Genomic DNA, 22,647 nt, shown 5'->3' with positions numbered 1-22,647 from the left:
GACCGGGGATTTCCGGGATTTCCTCCCAGCTGGGGGAAGAGGAGAGGCTGTTTGATCACAAAGTTTTCATAGCAGTTACTGCTGTTAATCACCTCAGATATATCTCAAATTCGCCCCGCTTGCTGCATAGAAGATAAACTGTCTTTACTCGATGTTCTGTCTCTAGACAGACAAAACCGATTCCGAACTGCGCCATTTTAACCCCCCCCCGCTCCCCACCCGACCCCATCATCTGCAGCCCTGACTGGCAGGTGTTCGTTCTGTTGGTTCTTTAGGAATAAAAAGAGCAAGAGAAAGTGCTGCGGGGTCTCCTATCCTCTCCTCTCCTCTCCTCTATGAATGCCATGCCAGACACGGAGCTGATGCAGATACTTGCTGCATCGCATCAGGGTGAACAGAATGGACTTTATTTTTTAAAAAATAAAGAAAGAAAGAAAGAACAAGAACATTTCTGCTCAACGGCCCGTCGGTGAGAATACAACCGAGCAGCATTGTTATGCGTAAGCATGTGTCCTACATTCCCAGGGAGCCGATGCCGATCGCATATAAGCACACCAACGCATACATAATTCATCTGCGGCAGGAGCAGCAGTCGTGGAATCTCATTTAAATAAGTGAAACAATGGCGTTTCTGTGCGCTCGTCAGACAGGCGGCGAGCTCCGCCTCATCCTCACTGACCACGGTGAAACGGAAGGACGCACACTTTGGATGACGGATTACTGCTGTTGACGTAATCTCACCCCAGTGAGATTACGTCAAATTCCGTCGTGCAAACGTTAAATGATGATGCCGTGCAGAGGCTTAAGAAGACGGAGAGTAGAGCCAATGTTTGGGTAATTGCTCCAAAAAGAAAAATAAAATAAAATAAAAAAGTAGTTAAAGGCGCACTTAGAGATAAATTCCAGTTTGAAGACTTAGTTTGGGTGGATGACTATGTACTTTTTAAGTTTGCGCTTGTTCCACACTCTTTTCATTTTACATTTGAACAGGACTCTATGAGACGTTTAAAGCTTGAGACTTTTTTTTTTTCCTTCTTCCTTCTCCAGAACGTTCTCCCATAAACTCTGCTCTAGCAAACATCTGAGGCCTTCAATGAACAGATCAATTTATACTATTAAGTTACACATCATGGAATCGATTTACAAGTCAAACACTTCCTGAAGATGATCGGTTGCTCTCGATTTTCTTTTAAGATACTTTAATAAAGAAGGTGTGACAAAAAGTGACTGCCTAACAGTTTTTTTTGTAAAAAAAAAAAAGTAAAAACTATGTCCCTTTTCTTCCCCTCTACAGTTACACAATACATTTTGTAGGATTATGAGGCACAGTTCCAATAAAATGCAGTAATGTCTGCGGTTCTGATATGGCAAAATGTAGAAAAGTTCAACGGTTTGAACAAAACTATCTCTAACTGCTTGCCTTTTTATTTTGTTCGTGATAAAAAGATACGTTCCTCGTGATTCCAGACACAGCACAGAACATCTCCTTGGCTTTAATTCGCTTTACCTTAGGAATTGTTGCAAAAAAAAAAAAAACCCAAAAAAAACACACCCTGTTGTTTTCACCTTCTGTTCAGGATATTTTTGTGGCTGCAACAACAGAGGAAGGTTTTTAATTTTACACAACAATGTAAATAATCAGGCTTCTTCCAATGGTTTTAATTATTAAGAGAGAGCAAGAGAGAAAACAAATATCCAAACCAACCTGGCCATGTGCGAGATAATAATTACAGTTTTTCTAGACTGCAGATGTTAGTAACTTTGCTTTTGATCTGTTCTTGGCTTAATTGCAGTTAAATCATTTTTCACCTGTGGTTGAAGTTTTTGTTCAACAAAAACCAAAATATCAAATATAATATTTATTTAAGGAGAGACACATGCAATCTGAAATGCACATAATGCTCTTTTTGTAGCACATTTCTGTAAAAAAGCGAATATGTTATATATATATATATATATCACATGAAGCAGAAAGCTGATTACAGATTTGACATAAAATACAGCATATGTAAAAGAATGATTTGCCATTAAAGTATTAGTGCTGTACATAAATTTAAAGCCGTTCTAATATGTTTTCTTTTTTTTCCCCAAAGCATCCATTTAGCTTGAGACTCACAGCTTCCTGGATTATGCCAAAAGTGGACATTCAGCCAGCAAAGCAATTTTGCCTTTTTTGCAAACAGACCATTAGAAAAAAAAAACTGTAAATCTCCTTTTATAAAGGAAAAAAAAAAAAAAAAAAGAGAGAAAGGTTTTAATAAGAGATTACGGGCGTTTAATGGTCACATTTACATAGGCTTAAACCAAAAGCATTTGACATGAAGAGATGATTGAGAGGTGAAGTGAATATATGGGAGACGACGGGAACAAAAGCTGCGTAAAACATGAACTAAGGTTTTATCCTGTATCATCCAAGTAATAAAATAGTAGCAACTGGTCATAAAACAAGTAATAAAACCTTCCAGATTATGTCATAACAATATTTTATCTTATAGTCACACAGATATGTCCGTAAGATATCATAGTGACATGTTTCACAACAGTATCAATGATTGTATCAGTTTAGTGGCCCTGGTATGCAAAGTAATGTTTTGTTTTTTTATTTCAGTTTGAACTAGTTTCCATGATAACATCAACTTGTTTAATTTAATCAGTTAAATTGCTTTAAACACAGATTAACCCCCACATTAACACTTATAAACATGTTAGAAAGTCCTTCTTTTAATCAACTTTAACTACTTTCTTATCTGCAAGTGACAAAAAAACATCCCTTAAAAGACCTTCATACTTAGATATCTCATTTATATTAAAGTGCTGCACAGCACTTTAATATCCAACTCTCTTTAAAGCTCTGACTCAGCAGAACGGTTCGGCACCGGGCCTCTGCAGAGCTGCAAGAGCTACTGGTGACGGCGTTCAGGCAGGTGCGTCGGAGCAGGGATGAATCTAAACGTTGCAGGGTAGAAACGTTGCCTTCGATTTGCATTTCGGAGCGCAGAAATCCCGACTTCCCACTCGGAAGAGAAACAACTGGAACGCCGGCTAGATGTCCACTGCAGTGTGGGCGAAGCAATTTTTTTTTTTTTTAGCCAGAACTAAGCTCAGATTTTAAACTGCCCTTCTACTCATGATAAGAGGTTATGAGTCAGATTTGAATTATATCGGGAAATTTTATTTTTGATGTCACTGCACATTATTTTAATTATATTTGCGTTTACCCAAATGGGGAGCTGTTCATGAAGGAAAGTAATAAATAACATTGAAGATTATTTTCAGCTGGTTAAACAGGTGATCGATATAATAAAATCAGCTGCGGTTGATGCAGAACGCTGCTGCTCATGTCCTGACTAAAACCAGGAAGTTAGAGCACATCACACCAGTTCTAAAGTCCCTACGCTGGTTCTCTGCAGCTCAGAGAGTAGACTTTAAAATACTGCTGTTAGTTTATAAATCACTGAACGGCTTATAGCACCAAAGATCTGCTGTTGTTGTGTCAACCCTCCAGACCTGTCTGATCTCCTGGTTCTGGTTCTGCTCTGCATCCCCAGAACCAGAACCAGACATGGAGAGAAGCAGCATTCAGCTTTTGTGCACCACAAGTCTGGGACAGACTTCCAGAAAACTGCAAAACGGACTAAACACTGAATTCCTTTAAATCGAGGTTAAACCGTTTAAGGTCGCTTCTGATTTGTAACAAGTGGAACATTGATCAGCAAACTTGACATGTATTTGCTTCATGATTTTGATGACGTCATTTGATAAAACATGTTTATTGCTGTTGTTTCATAACTGGTGACTGTACGATGGTTTTATGATGTAAAGCACTTGTTGCTGAAATGCGTAGTTGATTTGAGGGTCTAATGTGTTCTTGGCGTTTCTTGAAGGAACGTCACAACTAAGAGAAAAAACCTCTTTGGGGTTGATAAGTTGCTGGTTTTATTTGCTTTCCTCATTACTGCGTGTGGGAAGGTGCAGCAGAGGAGATGGCAGCACAGTTTGTCGACAGATGCCTCTCTCCCTGCTCCACCCGGTCTCAGCCCACCTGTTCAGAGCGGTGAGTAAGCTCCCACAGGGGAGCGTGTCTGTTGTGGACCCGCAGAGAGACAGTGGGTGTCCAGAGAAAGCTAGAACGGAAACGCCTTCTCGCAGGTTTCTCTCCCGTTACAACTCCTTGAATGTTGCGGTGGTAGGTCGGTGGGAGCGTGTGGATCAGTTGTACGTGTGTGTGTGTGTAAAGGTCTGTGTGTGTTCAGGAGACCAGGAGAAGTGTGCCCTCTCCACACTCCCCCCCTGCAGTCGGCAAACGCCTGGCCACCTGCTCCGGGATTAGAGAGCATGCGGATTACACGCGTCACAATGAAGATACACAAATACAAATATGCTGCCGGCCAACAAAGGACACTCTCGCACCAGACAGCCTTTTCGCTAATCGCTTGTAGCTTCGCCCCGGGTTTTCAAAGTTTACGACAAAAATCTGCAACCTGAGCTAAAAAAACGTCACTTTTGAGTGAACGTGAAAATATTTTCAGTTCATTTTGGGCTTAGATTTACTTTTGGATGATGTAGGGTATTTTTTTTTGGAGATGTTAGGAAATTGTTTTGTCGTTCCTGTTGTGACCCACACAGGTCTGTCCCACTTTCTCAACCATGAAAACACACTAACATTAAGAAGGAGAAACCGGCAGGCAGTCGTGAACAAAACAAAACGCGATCATAATGAACAGACAACATAAACAAGCGGTTTGTCACCTGGCAACGGGCCAGTTTGTCTATTTGCCAATTCACACCCCCATTTCTTATCAGTGCGCTGTCGTTTCCTCCCGGCCTACTTTCACTTCATACCTGAAAACAAAACAGCTTGGACATAAACACTTAACAGTTGCATCAGTTTATCCCTCGTGGTAGTTTTTTTTTTTTTTTTTTGATGAATTATGAAAGGAAATAAAAAAGAAGAAAACCTCAAATGTTGTGTATGATTTAATGTAATTCTATATTATTTTGTAGGTTTTATGCCTCAACATATTTTTATAGATTCTGGTGCTGATTTGTCGACTTTCCTTTTATAAGAGACTCGCATTTCTGATCCAGCTAAGATAACAATGAGCAATTTCTACCTTACAGATTTCCAAACCAAATTTCCTAACAGAAAATGTCTTTTGTTTGCCTTTTCCATATTCCATTGAATTACTTTGAAATGTGTGTTATGTAACTTTGAAAGTTACATAAAATGCAACATTTTATGGTTAAATGTTCACGCATTCACCAATTGGAGAAAGTCAGGATTCACCGGGGAGCAACTTACCAATTCAGGACAGATTTAGAACAAAAGACTAATGGAAATGCACAGAAGTATGCTTTACTTATTATAACTTCTTCAAGCATTTTTCATGTTAAGACTTATGTAACAAACCGAGACTCATATCCTAAATTTTGATTAACATCCTACAGTTAAAAATGTACGAAAAAGGAGAAAACTGCACACAATCGCTTGATTAAATACACAGAAAGATTTTCAGCGCGTTCACAGAAATGAGAAAATGGCTTCTTGATGCGCACGAATGACGCAATGATTTGAAGATTGAACAAGCAGGTTTTTTTTTAAGAATTTCAATTCTATTCGAAGAAATGCAATAAAGCGACAGAGGAAAACTGCAATGGATCTTGACGGGTGCCGGGATCCAGACGTAAAACCCAACCAACCCAAGTGATGAGTCCTTAAAACTGTGACATGCGAGTTTTTATTATGATTGGAAGATTTTCTGCAACCTTCTCTCACTTCTTTGCTTTCTTCCACCCCCAAGGAGTCAACGGGTTTACTTTGCTAATGACCCCGTCCCGTTTTGACCTCATTTAGTTTGCGCTCAGTAATTGGCGGCATACTGACTCACTGTGGTGTCGGGGGAGGTGCTGACACGCCTGGGGGTGGGGGCTCCCATTGTGGATGTTCCTCACCGACAAATAAGTCATTGTTATGGATGGTTAACGGTAAATGAAGCTGGTGGGGTGTGTGGCGGGACAGTGAGGGAGGGTGGGAACCTTACAGTGTTGTCTGAGCAATATGTGGGTGGGGCTACATGCTTGCATTATAAATTTACAAAGCTAGCTAGCTAGCTTTGGAATGACCATGAAAAGCATGAATTTGGTTACTGACCTGTTCTTCAAGACTTTCCTCCAATTTTGACTCGTCTGTCACGCATGGATGGGGGTAAATTGCTAAACTTGTAATATGCCTCAAATTGAGCCCCTAATGTCTGCATGAAAGTGTGTGCATGTGTTTAGTAATTACGTGTGTCTTGTAAAAAATGCCCGAGGTTATTCTTAGGTTTTTGTAGTATCTCTTCTCACATATTTAGATCAAAATGAGTTTAAGTGTGTAGCGTCAATTAGTAATTAATGTGTACGCGTGTGTGCGTGCTACAGCGTCTGCATGTCAGAAAAAAAAATCCTTGTTCATCATAAATAGGCAATTTTTGTGTGTGAAATTTACAGAAAACACATAATTGGAGCCTTGAATTGGTTTAATCTGTGTATCTCAACAAATGGAGTCCAAAAAAATAAAAAATGTTGGCAGTTTTGTTTCTGGCCAAAACCAAACACCATCTATAGAAAACAGGCTTCTGCGAAGTTTTGGAAGACTTTCTGTCAGCAGATTGTACAATATTAAGGCTAATTAAACAAACTTCCATAATATGCTGAAACACTGTATTAAAACTTCAAAAAAAAAAAAAAAACTGTATTAAAACTTTAGACAAGATGGAGATGTCTAAAAATGGACTGACAGGAAGATTGATTAGAAACCCTGTTGTGTTTATGCGCTGCTAATGCAGTAGACAACGAGACCCTGCGAAGGATAGTGAGGGGAGCTGAGGTCACTGAATTGTCCAGTATCTGCTGCTGCACTGTGACAGAAGAAGAGCACATCCTGATCAAGTGAAAAAACTAAAAATATTGCCAAACAAGAAAAACATCACGATGACAGTGGATCTGCTCCCACAGCTTCTACTTAAAAACACTCAATAGCCAACCCACTCCGCTTTGCTTTTCACCTGCGATGTGCGGCTGAAAAAGCAGCTCTCCCTCCTCCCTCCCCTCTTCTTCTTCACCTCTCCTCATCCCGCTATCACATCGGACAGGGTCTACTTATAGTACCACGCCAGGGAGAGGAGAATGGGGAGAGAAAGGGTATTATGACAGCGAGGGGAGGAAAGAGAGGGAGCGACAGAAAAGAAGGGCAGACAGGGTATTATGAGCGAGAGGGATGAGAGCAGTGAAGGCATTTGGAGTCTTTATTCGCTTTCCTAAGCCTCGGGCTCTGCTCCCAATCCGATTGGTCGATACGGCCAGCCATGTAAATGAAATGCAAAGCAGAGAGACCCTGACTTCCCTTTGCCAATTTGTGGGGGCCTTTCTCTCTTTCTCCACTAATGGTTTCGTTCTTTTATCAGTCTGTCTTCCTTGCGACGTTACGCTTTTCCACCTCGATATCACAGTCTGCCACCTTCCGCCTCCGATTCTTCCCTCCGCGCTGCGGAATATTATGACTTGCCTTTTATTTCTATAAAAGCTCAACTTTGAGTTTCTTTAATGTTCAGTTTAAAGAATTTTAATCCAGCGAGTTATTTTAATATTTCCTGGGAAACTCCAGCAGTGGTTAAGAATAGGTGCATGTGTGCAGTGGTTTTTGTGTGTTTGCAGAAGCATATTTACATTCTTCTTCCTCCTCTTTAAAGTGTAATTAGACAGTCCTTCTAGGATGTTGCAGGGTTTTTTTTTGTGATTGCTGCAGCCTATGAAATTACTGATTTTGCAGCACTTTTTTAAAAAAGTTGCGATCAAAGTTTTTTTAAAACTTTACTCTCTTTTTTGCCATAACATGATAGTCTTACAAAAAAAAGATGAAATTCTTGCCCACAAAATAGTTAAAATTTAACATGAAAATAATATTTTCAAGCACCTTCTTGAAATAGCACCCTTTAATACAATTGTGTCCTAAGGAGTTGTTAAAAATGTAAAGTAAGAATTCAATGTTGGTCGTTAAAAGTTAACATGAAAGTCTGCAAAAGAAAAAAAAGGAAAATGTTACAACTTAGCACACACATGCTTTCATCATGCAGGTTTGCTAGTTAGTAAGGTTTTAAGGTGATTGGTTGAAATTCTGTCGGTTGCAGTGATTGGCCAAAAAACATTCAGGTGATTGGTTAGATTTGCAAAAAGTTTGTTTTGACTGGTGAAAATTGCAAAATTTGATGAGTGAATTTGCATTAATAGTTGCAGCATCATAACTTCCTGGACGTGCTTGTTACAACACATTGGTTGCCTTTTGTTTAATGGTAATAGGTGGACCCAGAACGTGATCCAGAGTGTTAATCCCATCAACTCAAAAATATTTCAGTGATACTCTGAAATGAAATTCATTTGAATTGATTGTCTTCAGAAGAGCGGCTTTTGTAGTAAAAGATGATTCTAAGAAGTGTATTTTTTTTCATAAGAAAAGTTGAAAACCATGCTGGTTTACACTGGTCTACAATATAAACCAACATACCAATAAAGTACATTGGTTGTTTTTGGTATTAACCTAGAAAAATGTGAAAACATTACAAATGGTGTGAATGCTTTTGGAAAGCGTTGAATAATTAAAAGGAGAGTGTCTCTCCAGAGGTTTAAAGCTTGGCTGTGAGCTTTTGCTGTTTGGTCATTTATTTATTTCACAGAGTCTAATCGGCACCAGCAGCGTTTGCTGCTTTTACTGGATGGGAGACGGCGACTGATGACAGCTTTAAGTGCTGACAAATGCCACAGTCTGTCCCAGATTAAAGAGGCCAGCCGCCGTAATCCCAGTAATGCTGCCAAATTGGTATTTCCTTCCTTTCCCTTTGCTGAATTGGGCATCACAGAGATTGAGAGGGTGTCAAAAAGCATCGGTCCAACTTGAATTTATCCACTCTGTACGTTCATTTATTTGGTGTTTCACCAAAACGCAATATATCCTGCAAATTCTAAAAGAAAATGGCTCCAAATATTGTAAATGATGGGGAACTGTGTAACTTTGACAAGGAAACTGGCTGACGTGATTTGTAAATAAACCTAATAAAAACCAGCAGTAATAGGATGAATGAGAGGGAAGAATAAGGTGATCAGATATTATAAAAGGACAGTAAAACAAAGATGCATGCATAGAAAAGTCCAGGAATGAAAAATAGCCAGCGGTCGGTCTTATTCGTGAAGTGTTCATTGTGGAAACATTGCCACCTACAGGCGGCTATGAGAAATACACAGCCGTGGGCTCCTCCACTAATGATAAACTCCGTTCAATTAATTATCAAGACAGATAATTTAGATAGTCTGAAATCATTAAACAACGACCCTCAGCGTGTGTCTAGTACAAAGATAGACACTGTAGCTGACAATAAAACTAAATGTAAAAATTAAAAGTTCTGATTACAGTAAAATCTGTTAGAATAATAAAAATAATCATTGCAACATGTAAAAACACTTCTGTGTAGCAAACATTTTAAAATGCTCATTAAATGGAATGATAAAATTGTCAAAACGTGCAGAGAAATGTTTAGTAATCATAACTGATGCAGAGCAGGAGAAAGTAATTAAGTTGACGTTGTGGCAGAGATCAAAGGCTGTTTTTGGTAAACTTTATGTCACATATAAACATGTAGATTTCCTTGCTTGTTACTAGTTTGTTCAAGGCTTAATTTTTTCTCTATATTTTACTTAAAAGCTGCTTTTTCTTTAATAGATAACAGGCCTGCCAACCCTTGGGTGTTGTCCAGGGCTCTTATTGACCTCCTGGTGAATAATTTGTGCTGGTCTGGCCACTCCTGAGAAAGTTTTCAACTGCTCCATATTTTTCTCCATGTGTGGATTACGACTCCCACTGTGATTCACTGGAGTCACCAATAACTTTAAACATAGAGCCAGCAACATACTGTAGGAAACATAGATTTTGTTTTGCCTCTTGGGGAAATTCTGCATCCATTTCACAGAAGAGACTAAAACCAAGTTAATCCGTCGTATCGTCCAATGGTTCTGTAACCGGTTGTGATTTGATGTGGATCATCAGTCAAATGCATCTTACCACCCTTTGAAAACTTTCTGGAGACGCCCCTTTACTTTCGCAAGAAAGAGACTCACCACAACACAACACCTCATCCTGTTCTACCTCCTACAGCCCCATCCCATCAGCCCTTTCCTTGTTGGTACACCAACCCCCCTCCATACAGCCCACCTTCCACCCGACACCACCCTGCCAAGCTGACAGTTCCAAGCTCCGTGGAAAATGAGTCTCGTTCGCATTACAATCGCGCGGGACAGATTCCATTAGCTCTATCTGAAATTGAGCACGGGGAGCAGGGAGCGGGAGGCAATGGCGCACGCCCTTATCGGAGCGAGAGGGTGAGCTCCGCCGACGTCACTAATCCACCGGGCGGGATTGAGCGGGCACACACCTACAGGGGGGAAGACGACTTGGGTCGCGACAGAGGGAGCACTCACACTCTTTCTTTACGAGCCGCACAACAAACAGGTAACACATCCCAGCAGAAGGACAAACAAACAAACCAAAAAAAAAAAAAGCCCACATATGCAAATAGTCCACCAGCTTAACACTTCTGCAATGTAATGAAAATGAGTCAAATTTGCATCTCGGTAAAGGACATGATGAAACTGGCAGGAAACAGGCGACAGATCAGCTCCCAGTCTCTGTGAGTGTTTGTGTGTGTTCCCTGTTAGAGCGCTGGCAGGTCTGTTCCAGCGGCGCTGCTCGTGGGATTGGTGTCAGTCTGTCACTCCATGATGAAACTGAGCCTCTCATGCTCTCACTGTTTGATCTCCAACTCTACTCTCTCTCTCTCTCTCTCTCTCACACACACACACAAACATCTCTGCCTCGCACATGAACGCATTCCACATAAGCACACACGTACATTTTGCAGTAACACCCCACACAAACCCCCCAGTGTCCTCCTGCTCACAGCTATTAACCCTTGACACATAAATCCAAGGGTATGTGGGTGCATTATTAGCTGTGTGTGCAAGTGGGAGGGTGGATGGGGTTAATCTTTGTGTAGTGTGGATCTTTTCACACAAGATCACTCAATTTAAATAGAGCAAGAACACTTTGATGTCTCCGGCACTCTCCCTCCTTTCTTCGCTCTCCATCTCTCATCCCGCCCCTCGTAATTTGCTTCGTGTTGCCCCCCTCTGTGGCCCAGCGATAAGGTGTAATGAGAAATGTTTTCAAAACGGCTCTCACCTTTCACGCTGTGTTAATTGAGTGTGTGCTTGATACGGCAGAAGAGGGGAGAGAAGCGCTATCGTTCCCTGACCGCTGAAGGTGCCTGCGGGATGGAAAAGGAGTTTTCCCCAAACAAGGGAAAGCGAAGCCAGAACACGCGCTTGCATCATCTGACAGCCCTCAAAGACACAAAGTAATGAGAGGATGTACCATCTTCATTAGCTGTCATTTACAGAGAATTACAGCAACAGCACCTCGAGGCAGTTGTCGGTCACGCAGTGAGAGAGGCGTCGGGGAAGAGGGGGAAAGATGTGAGAACAGAGGCTCACTTTGGCCTGAATTTACTTAGGCGCCTGCAGAAAGTTTTCATGGGGGGTGGCCAGATGAGAACCGCTTATCTCGTTTGTAAAACAATTCTGTAATGAACCTGCAAAGACCAGGCCCTTGTCTAAGCTGCCTCAGGTCATTCATAGATCACCAATCAAACTGGCCATGTCCCGTACTTGTGCAAGCTTTCTAAAGCCCATTCTCCAATGTCAAGTCTCACTCTAGATGGTTCTGGGGATGCAGAGCAGAACCAGAACCAGAAGACCTATGAGGTCTGGAAGGTTCTAACAACAGATATTTAATGCATTGTGGTGCTAAGACGTTCAGTGACTTATAAAGCAACAACAATATTTTAAAGTCTATTTTCTGAGCTGCAGGGAGCCAGTGTAGGGACTTTAAAACTGGTGTTATGTGCTCTATCTTCCTGGTTTTAGTCAGAACACGAGCCGCAGCGTTCTGGATCAGCTGCAGCTGTTTGATTGATTTGTTAGTCAGACCTGTGAAGACGCTGTCCTGTGAAGACGCTGTTGCAGTAACCAATGCAGCTAAAGATAAACGCATGGATGAGTTTCTCTAGATCGCGCTGACACATCATGGAGATGTTCTTCAGGTGGTAGAAGGCCGTCTTTGTAAATGTCTTTATGTGGCTCTGAAGGTTCAGGTCAGAGTCCATCTCTACTCCCTGGTTTCGGGCCTGATCGCTAGGTTTCAGTTGTAATAACAGAAGCTGTGCATTGACTCAAGATTGTTCCTCTTTAGGTCCAAAAATAATAACTTCAGTTTTGTTTCTGTTCAGCTGGAGAAAGTTTTGGCACATCCACACATTTATCTGTTCACTGATTGGATGGGTTCTGAGTCACCTGGTGACATCATAATATAGAGCTGCGCATCATCTGCGTAGTTATGGTAGCTAATCTTGTTTCCTGTTATAACCTGAGCAAGTGGGAGCATGGCTTGAGTAAGAGAGGTCCACTTCAATGAGAAGTTACATATTGAGACAAAGAAATCCGTTTTCTTCAGGTAAGATTCGAACCAGTTGAGTCCTGGACCGAAGAGTCCGACCCAACTCTCCGGTCCAACATTGTATGATTTAAAATTCATACAATGTAAATTTTTAGGATGACTTTTTTAGTTTCTGTCTCATAGTTAAGGTGTGGCTAGAATAAAACTTAGTGCTGAAACTTAAGAAATTGGTGGTCTATCAAATACTTATTTTCCCCACTGCACATTCATGTATTGTGTATGTTTGTTATCTTTTAACAAAGTAAAACTTGAAAAAAATGCTCAGAGAAATTGCTAATTGGAGCTCGTACCTCCAATTGTACCTGCAAATGGAGGTACAATTGTACGTTGTTGGAATCCTAAAGCCCTTACATACATTTCCATATATAAAGTCTAAGATGTTAAAGTAATAAAGCAAACAGACAGATGATGGGTCAGGTTTAGGTTCCCACAACTGTCTCAGTGAACAGGTATCTCCATGACAGCGGATGAGCCGTGTGTGACAGGTGCTAAACAGATTACCTTGTCTGTAATAATCTCATCCACCTACATCCATGCTGGGTCTGTCCAACTAAAATGATGATGTGGGATGACAGAATCCACAGGGGGAAGCTCCATTTGTCGAGCTACGAGACCGTCTGGATTACCACTTCGGAGCCACAACATCATCATCACCCTAACAGGATAACACAGCATAATAAACTCCTTAAAATAATCAAACTTATTACAACCTAACCCTTGTTTAATACATCCGACTCAGCTTACTTGGTCTGGTATCCTCTAACAGTGGAGCCACAAAAGAGAATAGCTCCCTAAGACAAGAGAACACAGGAAAGCAGATTGCGATGCATTAATATTGGCATTAATTGGATTTGGAAATTACGCAGCTAATTTCTTCCAGTGGCTCAGTAAAATATGTAGAAGCAAAAAAAGAGGGGAAAAAAGGACATGAAAGTCTTAAAGTTAATTAATCGTCTCCGGCCCCAGCTTAATTAAAGTTTCTCAGTGTATGGAGGTAATGGGGGGATAGATGAAACAATTGCAGAAACGCCCTCCCTTGCTACCTCTGTAACAGAGTAGAGTCCGCTGAGGGTTCAGATTTTAGGGTCTTTGATTAACACACATAAGACACACAACAGTCCCCGTAACAGAAACCTTCTAGTTTCCGTTGCTCCCAGTGAGGGATTCAGAATAATTAACTGGATCAAAACCGAAGAATCCATCCACTGAGACGTCAGCTGTTATGCACAGTACCTCCACCAAACGCGCAACACGATACATAAAAGCTACAACATATTTCCTAGTGTGACTGTAAGGGGGCCTGGAATTAAAATAAGCAGTGTGTAATGGCCGTCACATGGGTTGTGCACTTTAAGATAATGTAAACAGAAAACAACTGATAAGAGCTTCCAAATAAGGATTTAAATACTATTATTGATGTCGCTCAATAAATAATATGTAAATCTTTCAAGAAGTTTATATTTGATCATTAATTGTCTTATTAAAATAAATATGAAGTTGTTCAAACCCGAAGGCCACACAATAGTTTGGGCTTTTTGTACCAGAAACATTTGATTATTAGAATTGGAAAGTTGTGACTTTTGTTTTGATTGGTTGTATGACTTCTTTCATCCGAGGAGATCTGCTGGGTCTTAAAAATTAGAGAATCAAAAAGGTTCAGGATTGATTTAATCCACACTATTCAGACTCAGTAAGACATTACCAGAACATTTTAGTTTGATGTGATGTTAACATTTTTTACATATTTATTTACAAAACGATTAGTAGTACCTGGTCATTTAATGTATTTTTTTCTGCAACAAATGTTTTCTGACGATAAAAACGCAGATGAGTAATGAAGTATCATCTCCCATTACAGGGCTTCCCAAAAATACATACTTAAAAAAGAAAAGACACAATTATACCTTGGGTGACTTTAGGTCAATGACATCACAAAGTGCACAAAACTGGTCAGCTTAAACATTGGTACTGATGAACAACTTTTGACCACTTACTACATGATTTCTGAAGCATTCGAGTTGCATTTGGGTTTTCTTGTTGGCAAATGTTTTTGACTTTCCTGAAATATGACTCAAGCTTTACAATACAAGTATATAAACCAGAAAAAAAGCTGAAAAGGTAAGAAAAATATAAAAACTGATCATGAGATTTATTTCTATTGATTGCTACTACATATAAAAATAGTTTTGTCGATTTTTACAAAAAATGCTTGGCAAGCAGGCGTATAATTCTTCTTCTTCAGGTTTTGACCAAAGTCCCTTCCTTATAAAAATTAAAACAATTTCTGTCTTTTTATGTTCTAGTAGAAGGCAATGTCTCGGGGAAAATATCATGCTTGGTCCAGATCTTAGCAGTAAATCCCATCGACACAGCAGCTTCGCGTAGTTAAAAAAAATTTAAAATTAAGATAGTTTCTCCTACACATAGCTTGAGATGGCTCTAAAATACTTTAAATGCATCACTGAGATGCCATGACGCACTCCTCTCTGAAAGAAAAGACTCCTCCTCGGGCTTCAAAAAGTCACGTAATTTCTGAACAAACTTCTGAAAGAAACGACTCGCAGCGAGTCTTTCACTTCTTGGATTCTTTGCCGTCTCTTCAATAGCTTTTTGAGAATCTGGCGTTCTGTAATTTTCAGCTTCTTATCATATTTCCATGCCGATGTACCGTATTTGACTGCCAAAACTGCTCATTAAAGCAGATGAGTGTTTTAAAGCGGTGATGCAACCCAAAGCAACCCTCGCAGACGTGCCTGCCTAAACCTCAGCGCTGGCAGAGGGCGCCCTCTGCTGGAAACACGTCTACCTCATGAAGTGAAAAATAAGAAGAAAGAAAAAAACTGTTTTCTTTTTAATCTGGTTTATTGACATGTGTATAGCGATTGTCTGTGCACCGGACAATTACAGAAGAACATGATATAAAATAATACAAAATAGCTGTACATAAGATATAGTCAAAGGAATGCATTGTTATTTGTGAGGTTTTTCGCTGTATTAGACACGTCAACTACTCACCTACATTAAGGAGAGCTTAGAAGTTGGGGAGTTTGAGGTTTCGCCATCTGGAATAAGGGTCAATGAACACATATGTAAAAAAAAAACTAAAAAAAAACTACATTTGTGAAGAGCTTATGATATCACAGGTGGTACTGAACAAATTAATGCCTAAACGAAATAAAGAAAACAACACACGAACAATAAATCAACGACGACTAAATGTAAGCAAATATTACAGAAGAGAAAAAGGAGCAAAAAAAAAAGAAAGAAGCAAAATGAGGGTGCTGCAACAGTTCATCCATCAACATGCCAACTACAGGCGGAGATCTAGAGCACAATTCACTGAGGTTGACACGATTCATAACAGTCAGCTGATATTTGCCCGTTCATACCTATTGGCCATACTTATTGAAGTAGATGCGTAGAGAGCCTGAAAATAAACCCACCAAAGTTCTGACTTTTGGATAGCTTCAAAAAGAATGAAACCATTCGTTTTACAAAAAATATACATATATATATATATATATAGATTTATTTATTTTGGTGACACAATTATTGAATTCCTAAGGATTCCTGTAAACTGAAGCAGTTTTGTCATTTAGACTTTATAAGTTGATCAGGAACATTTTAATTAGTAATTTATGATTCTCTGGGGTATAAACTGGTTGCGACACAGAGGCACGTTTCTGTAAGCCGCTCTTCGAAACAGGGAAAAACAAAGCAACCACACAATGGATTTGCACGTGGTTTTACCAGAGATGCCAATAACTGAGTATGGTGCTGTTGAAAGGCTCGTCTTTGGCGATCACGACCAGTGTGAAAGGAGTTTTTATCAATATAATATGAATTTCAGCTGGCACTGCAGCACAAAATCAACTTGGATTGGGGGTGTCCAGACTTTTTGCCGCACAAGCTAAAATGTTCAAGTTGAAAGGACTCACACGATTTTTAATTTCTACCTGCTTATATTTAAACTAAACACGCAATATTTTAGTGAAATAATCCAAGTGGTTTGATTTTTGTAAATCTTTCTCCAGAAATATAAAGAAAAAAAAAAGGTAACATTTTTGGTTCAATTGTTTTCCATTTTCTTTTAAGTGTTTTAACAAACGTGGTATGAATCAGAGGCTGCACAAAGCTTGATGCCTCGTTTGATTTATGCATCATGAGCTGGACACCACTGGTCATCAAGCCTTCTTCACCTCAAAACAGCTGAATATTTTCACTAATTTTCTGCTCTCTCCATGTTTCACTAGGGTTGCCCTGCCAGCTGTGACTTTGAGATCGCTAATCCTGAGCTACTGTTATTGTCACCACAACATCACTTATCCACCACACAATAAATCCGGCATTCAGGCTTCAAATGGGTAAAAAAGAAATTTAAAAAAATCAAAAAACAAAACAAAAAACCCGCATCACATTCGAAAAACAGTACGTTTTGAAGTATTTCAGGACGCGTTCTTTTAACGGATGGATGTAAACATGTGCCAAGTCAGTCAACATCCTGCAGAAGAATTATTGGAAAATGTTAGCATAGCAGTACAAGAGGTGTCATTTATAAAGTTATATCAAGTATTACGTACATTATTTTTTTAGGGATGCACGATATATTGGCACTAACATCGATACTTGCTGATATTAGTAATTTTATAACATATTGGTGCGATAAATAAAACTGGGAGGATTTTTTTCCCCATCTTGTTGCGTTTGTTTTGGTAAGAGGAGAGGAGAAAGTTGGTCATGTGACATTCATAGTGATGCAGTGCAGGATTGTGGGTATTTTAACTGAAAGTGTGGTCATTTTGTTGAAGGTGTCGACAGGGTAATAAAATAATAAATAATATCTGTAAATATTGGTAACAGCGATATTAATTGGATATCGTTACTGGCCCAAATTTTCATTTCCGTGCATCCCTGTTTTTTTAAGACTCGTTTTCTTTATTTTTCCCTCGAAACAACAGCACAAAACTTTGAAAATGAAAAAAGAAAAAAAAGCGGTTTAACTTAAGGACTCGGAAGACAATCTTAATTGTGACATACTCGCTCAGCGTGAGTGACGAATTCGCAAACCACCGTGCAAAGTTTCTGAATAAGTGTCCATGTAGCGTAAATACTGTCCAGCGCATGCGAGCTGGACGCGGCTTCCCATGTGAGCGTGTATAACTGTCTTCCACACTTGCGGCTATGTATTGAAGCCACCACATCTTTTCAAGCTAGTTCACCAAGCTACACCATAATATTCAGTTACAAAAATAGTATCACAATATAGACCATTCAGTATGAGCACCAGCGAAGGCTAAACATAGCCCGAGTATTTGGCTACATTCATTGTCTGGGCAATGTTTCATGGTAGCAGTGTGGAAGTGGACACAGTGTTGGTAATGTCTTCTCATTCACGGGCTCTCCTAATCTACCGCACAGTTACAGCTGGGCACAACTTGCTCACACCATAGAGGAATAATTAACTAGACCCACTGCGAGTAGAAAAATAGTTATTAGATTTTTTTTGTGTTTGTTTTGAACATTGAACATCTAAAAGAATTCGTCCCGCTTCCCCCAAAATAAAGCCCTCCCCCTTTTCTTAACAAAATAGTTGTTTTTTTTCCCCCTTTGAAACAAAAGTTTTTGTTATTTTTGAGGTCATACAAGACGAACCATCCGTCACACCAACACGGACCCTGTTAGAAGAAGTACAGCGACCCGAGGTGCGTTCAGAACCGAAGCAGTTCAGAATCCGTTGACTTCCTTTAAGATGGCGAGGACGCTTCGCAGAATCTGGTGAACTGATCCCACCTCTGGTTGACCTCTGAACCTGGAAAACCCTTTCCCTCCCCCCTCGAGCTTCCAGGAACAGCTGATCGAACGCCTGGCTAGACGTAGAAAAAACACGTAGCTTATCTATGCAAGTGCTATTATTGCTTTGGAGAGTTGTGAAGTGAGGTGAACCCAGTTTTAATTCCCTGCCTTTGTTTATCCTCATTCTGCTTCATAATTGAGGTTACGGTACGGCTTCTCGCAAATGTATTAATACACTTTCAACTTTTTCACAACTGGTTACAACCGTGAGCTTCGTTGCACTTCATTGGGGTTTTACACAAAGTAGTTTTTTTCCCCAAACTTCTTAAAAAAAAAAAAGTGGTATGAATTTGTATTTAACCCCTCTGTGTGTGAATACTTTGAAGAACCACCATTTGCTCCACTTAAAGCTGGATCCCTTTTACACTTACATTTTCCACATTCAACTTCTTAAAACTGGAAGGTTTTCTGATCATATATTTTTAAGTACTGCAAAAGATTGAGGCCTAAATTGACATTTAGACACATGCATATTCTCTGAACTAAACCATTCCAATGGCTCTCTAACTGCATGTTGAAGGTAGTTGCCCTACTGCGCCTGATATTTATTTTTTGCGCCACAATTGACCTGTTTTTAGCTCCAACCATCTTCCATCAACTCTGACATTAACACAAACCAACGTTTCTTTTCAACATTCTTCCACAAAGGCCAGATTTGTGGTGTACACAAATATGCAGTCGACACACTCTCTCATCTAAACTCTTCTTACCGATTAGATGACTTCTGGAGGCACTTGGTGGGACTGGACGTTAGATATGGGGTTACCGGAGTAAATACAAAAGCACACCACACTTTTCAAATTCTGGTTTGTAAAAAATAACTTAATTAGCCAGAACCATTCATAATTTTTCTTCCACTCCCCAATTATTCTTTACTTTGTGCTGGTCTGTCACATAAAATCCTATTTTTTATTTTTTTAAATGACAATGTGAAAAAGTTTAACGCGTGTGAATACTTTTGAAAGGCGCCATACGTAATGCTCACTCTGCCGCTTAAGAGGTCACCAAGGGGTTTCGTTTACAGGAGTATCTGTGCATAGATTTAACACTAAAAGTATTGGTGAAGACAAAGGAGAATGACGTGCACAATTAAATGGATCAGTTGGAACGTTCATGTTTTAGTTTAGTGAAGGGGGTAAGCCTTCCTTGTTTCAGGCGCTGACATGAAAAACTGGGGAAGATGACGAAAGTAACTGAAGGCAGTAAAAGTTACGGTCACAGTGAAGCTGAGACCATTTCAATTAAAAGGGTCTTCAGAATGTGGCAACTTCTGCTAGTGGACTGAATGAACACAGCTGCAATTAATGCTGGAAAAGTGACGGTCAAGGCCATTCGTTTTGCATGTGCAAAAAAGCTACTTAAGATTTCACACTCTGAAGAGAATTAAAAAGGATGTTTGAACCTGACAGTGTGTAGTTACAGTACGGGGCTGAGTCATCTTATAGTGATGAGTTTTTAAAAGGTCAAGCAGCATCACCAGAGATTCTCTTTACGTTCTACGTAACGAAAATTAGCTCACTCTGTTTTTGTTAGATTACACAAATCACTATCTACCTGTTAGCACGGATTAGTCTGTCAGGTCCTCCTGATCTTGAAGCTCTGAAGGATAAACAAGGGGACGGATTGAGCTGCATTCTGTAACACAACGTTGGAGAGCGCGGTCGAAAACTCAGAATGCACGTGCTGCCCTGACAGCCGTGCTCGACACTGAATTGATTCATCGCTCATTGACGTTTGCCACGAGAATGAGGCTCAAGTAGCTTCCTGCGGTTGGGATGGTGGTTACTGAGGGCGCGGCTAGTCGATGGGGCCCTGGAAGATGAGCCGTATCCAGCCGGGGGTACCGAGGGCGGCGGAGCAGAAGGGGCAGACAGGCCTGAATGCGTGTGTTCCGTGGGGCAGAGGGGTCTCGGCCCAGTATTTGGCTGCCCTCTCCGAGCAGACGTGGCCGCATGGTACGAAGGCGTGAGTGGGAGCACCGGCGTCCACGTACACGGCAGGCTCAGAGCCCAGCCACAGCGGCACGTAGGGGCCCACGCTTCTGCACAGGGGGCATTCTCGGCGCTTGGTGGAGCCCTCACCCTCCCCGGGGTCCTCCACCCTCTGAGACCTCTGGCCCCAGTCGTGGCGTCCGTGGACGTGGCCGCAGGTGAGGTAGACCCAGGGCTGACGCTCTTCAAGGCTGTGGCAACAAATCAACTCGACGTAATGTCACGCAATTCCTTGTATGTTTGTAACAATGCAGTACTGGCAAGTATTGGTGTTAATCAGGGTCTCTTTAGGTTTCATCAACTCAAATTTAAGACTTTTAAAGACCTTATATGACTATTATGAATGAAAATTAAGACCTGTATCACTATAAATGCACTAAATACATATATATAATGCATATTATTTTGCAAAAATTTTGCTTGTACCCATGATAAACGCATCAAGCTACCTGTAGCCGCAACCGCCTCAAACCACCCAACTCACTGAATATGTCTGGGTGCGACTCAAACTTTTGCCAAATAGAAAAGTCACGTGAGAAAAAAACAACAACTACATAACATATGCGAGATTAAATAGTCTTACCTTACCTTATCATAGTAAAAGTACAATATGCATATATATTTATATTTATTTTGTGAAAACTTGCTCTTGCCCATGATAAATGCAAAAAGCAAGCTAGCTAACAAAGGTGTATTAGCTGCTAGTTACCTGTGGCCTCTGCCACCTCGAGTCACTCAGACTTTAGCCTGACAGAAAAAGTCAGGCTAAAGTCTGCAAACTACATAGTATTTGTGAGATTAAATAGTGCTGACACAACAAAATTTAAGACCTGTGATTAATATATTTAAGGCCAAATGGGAAAAAAAATGAATTTAAAACATTTTAAAACCTTGATTTCAGATACATACATTTAAGACTTTTTAAGGATGCACAGACACCCTGTTAATAATTTATACTGTCACCTTTTGCAAACAGGAAATCCAATAATAAACTCCTGATAAAAGTTCTTAACACTAAATCAAGTGACAGTAGTCTCACCTGTGGCTGCGTGGTAAGCTTGGGAAGGCCAGCGTGCTGAGGCCCACAGGACACTGAGGTCGGGACGCGTTCAGTTCTTGACGAAGGGCCTCCAGGTGACGCAGGGTGGGAGCGCGCATCAGGCCCTCCCCGGTGCGCCACAGCAGAGTGGCGCCGCAAAGATCCACCAGCGAGCCGTCCCGCAGTGCGCTGCTCTCCCCTTCTGCCTACATACAGACAGGGATATGCCTACAGTTCAACCCAAACCAGATCTACGGAGCAAAACCGTCGCTGAGGTGACTCACCAGTTTGCCCCGACTGGGCCCAGAGCGGGTTTCTCTGAGGGCATAGACGTCTCCGCACACAGAAATCTCCCTCCACAGACCCTGCTTGGGCTCCTGGGGGAAACCTTCTGGATGCATCACCAACACCCCGTTGGTGGTGAGGCCGTCCATGTGGCCGTCAGGATTTTTCCACTTGGTTGCTTTCTCCTAGTGATGAGAGCGCCGCTTCAGCATTTCCGAACAGAAAGCGCCTCTGTGCCGTACTGTTATCACACTCACCCCTAAAAAGATATTTTTAGACGAGTCAAAGCCTGCCGCGTAAATGCGTGCGGTGTAGGGCGGGTTGCGCTCGCACACCACTCTACATGCAAATCGGGAGATGGTGCTGGGAGCGATGGAGGGGTCTTCTCCTTCTGTCCCCCCTCCGGAGGTATCGGTCACCACAAAGTCAATGGGACTTTCTGTGGACCGTCCGATCTGCAGGAGAAACAAAATTCGCTGCTGTTTCATTATAGTGTTAAAATAAACCAGACCTACAATTTATTACTGTTGATGTCTCTGTTAAAAGTGGGTGACATGACTGCCGAATCGGTTAATAAATAATCTTTTGTAGTTTCTGCCTAGGTCTCTGAAGTTTACTGAGAATCTGAACCATGATTGTTTATGTTTTTAATTCTTAAAAAGGAAATGGCAATCCATTTAATCATTTACAGGAAATAAGGCAAAAAAAAAAAATCTGCCTAAGACAAAAATAGATTTTCTTTGAAAATTATTTTTAACATTTAATCATCACAACTTTGAACTGAAATAATCTGCCTAGTTTCGTGTTGCATCGGTGACGTTGCATAACAGCGTTTGCGGTAGGCATCAGGTACAGGATGTTTTCAAAAAGAAACACAACCT

At 40.8% G+C, this 22,647-nt stretch overlaps 1 protein-coding gene across 4 annotated transcripts in view; it reads right to left on the bottom strand.

Moving 5' to 3' along the window:
- LOC103457902 (E3 ubiquitin-protein ligase pellino homolog 2) overlaps positions 1–22,647 on the bottom strand; it is a 36,000-nt gene that overhangs the window by 7,953 nt on the left and 5,400 nt on the right. For 2 of the 4 annotated variants that reach the window (XM_008398374.2, XM_008398375.1), the window contains 4 exons: positions 22,024–22,221; positions 21,766–21,951; positions 21,482–21,687; positions 19,345–20,633 (listed from right to left, as the gene is read on the bottom strand). In XM_008398374.2, coding sequence (XP_008396596.1) covers positions 20,249–20,633; positions 21,482–21,687; positions 21,766–21,951; positions 22,024–22,221 — 975 coding nt within the window. In that variant the 3' untranslated portion in view covers positions 19,345–20,248. Of the gene's footprint in view, positions 1–12,931; positions 13,254–13,342; positions 13,390–19,344; positions 20,634–21,481; positions 21,688–21,765; positions 21,952–22,023; positions 22,222–22,647 lie in introns of those variants that run through there. The other 2 variants (XR_001776110.1, XM_017302291.1) reach the window with 2 other exon arrangements.

Source organism: Poecilia reticulata, linkage group LG21 (assembly GCF_000633615.1).
Source record: "Poecilia reticulata strain Guanapo linkage group LG21, Guppy_female_1.0+MT, whole genome shotgun sequence".
Taxonomy (NCBI): domain Eukaryota; kingdom Metazoa; phylum Chordata; class Actinopteri; order Cyprinodontiformes; family Poeciliidae; genus Poecilia; species Poecilia reticulata.
This window is presented reverse-complemented; position numbering and strand designations above follow the sequence as displayed.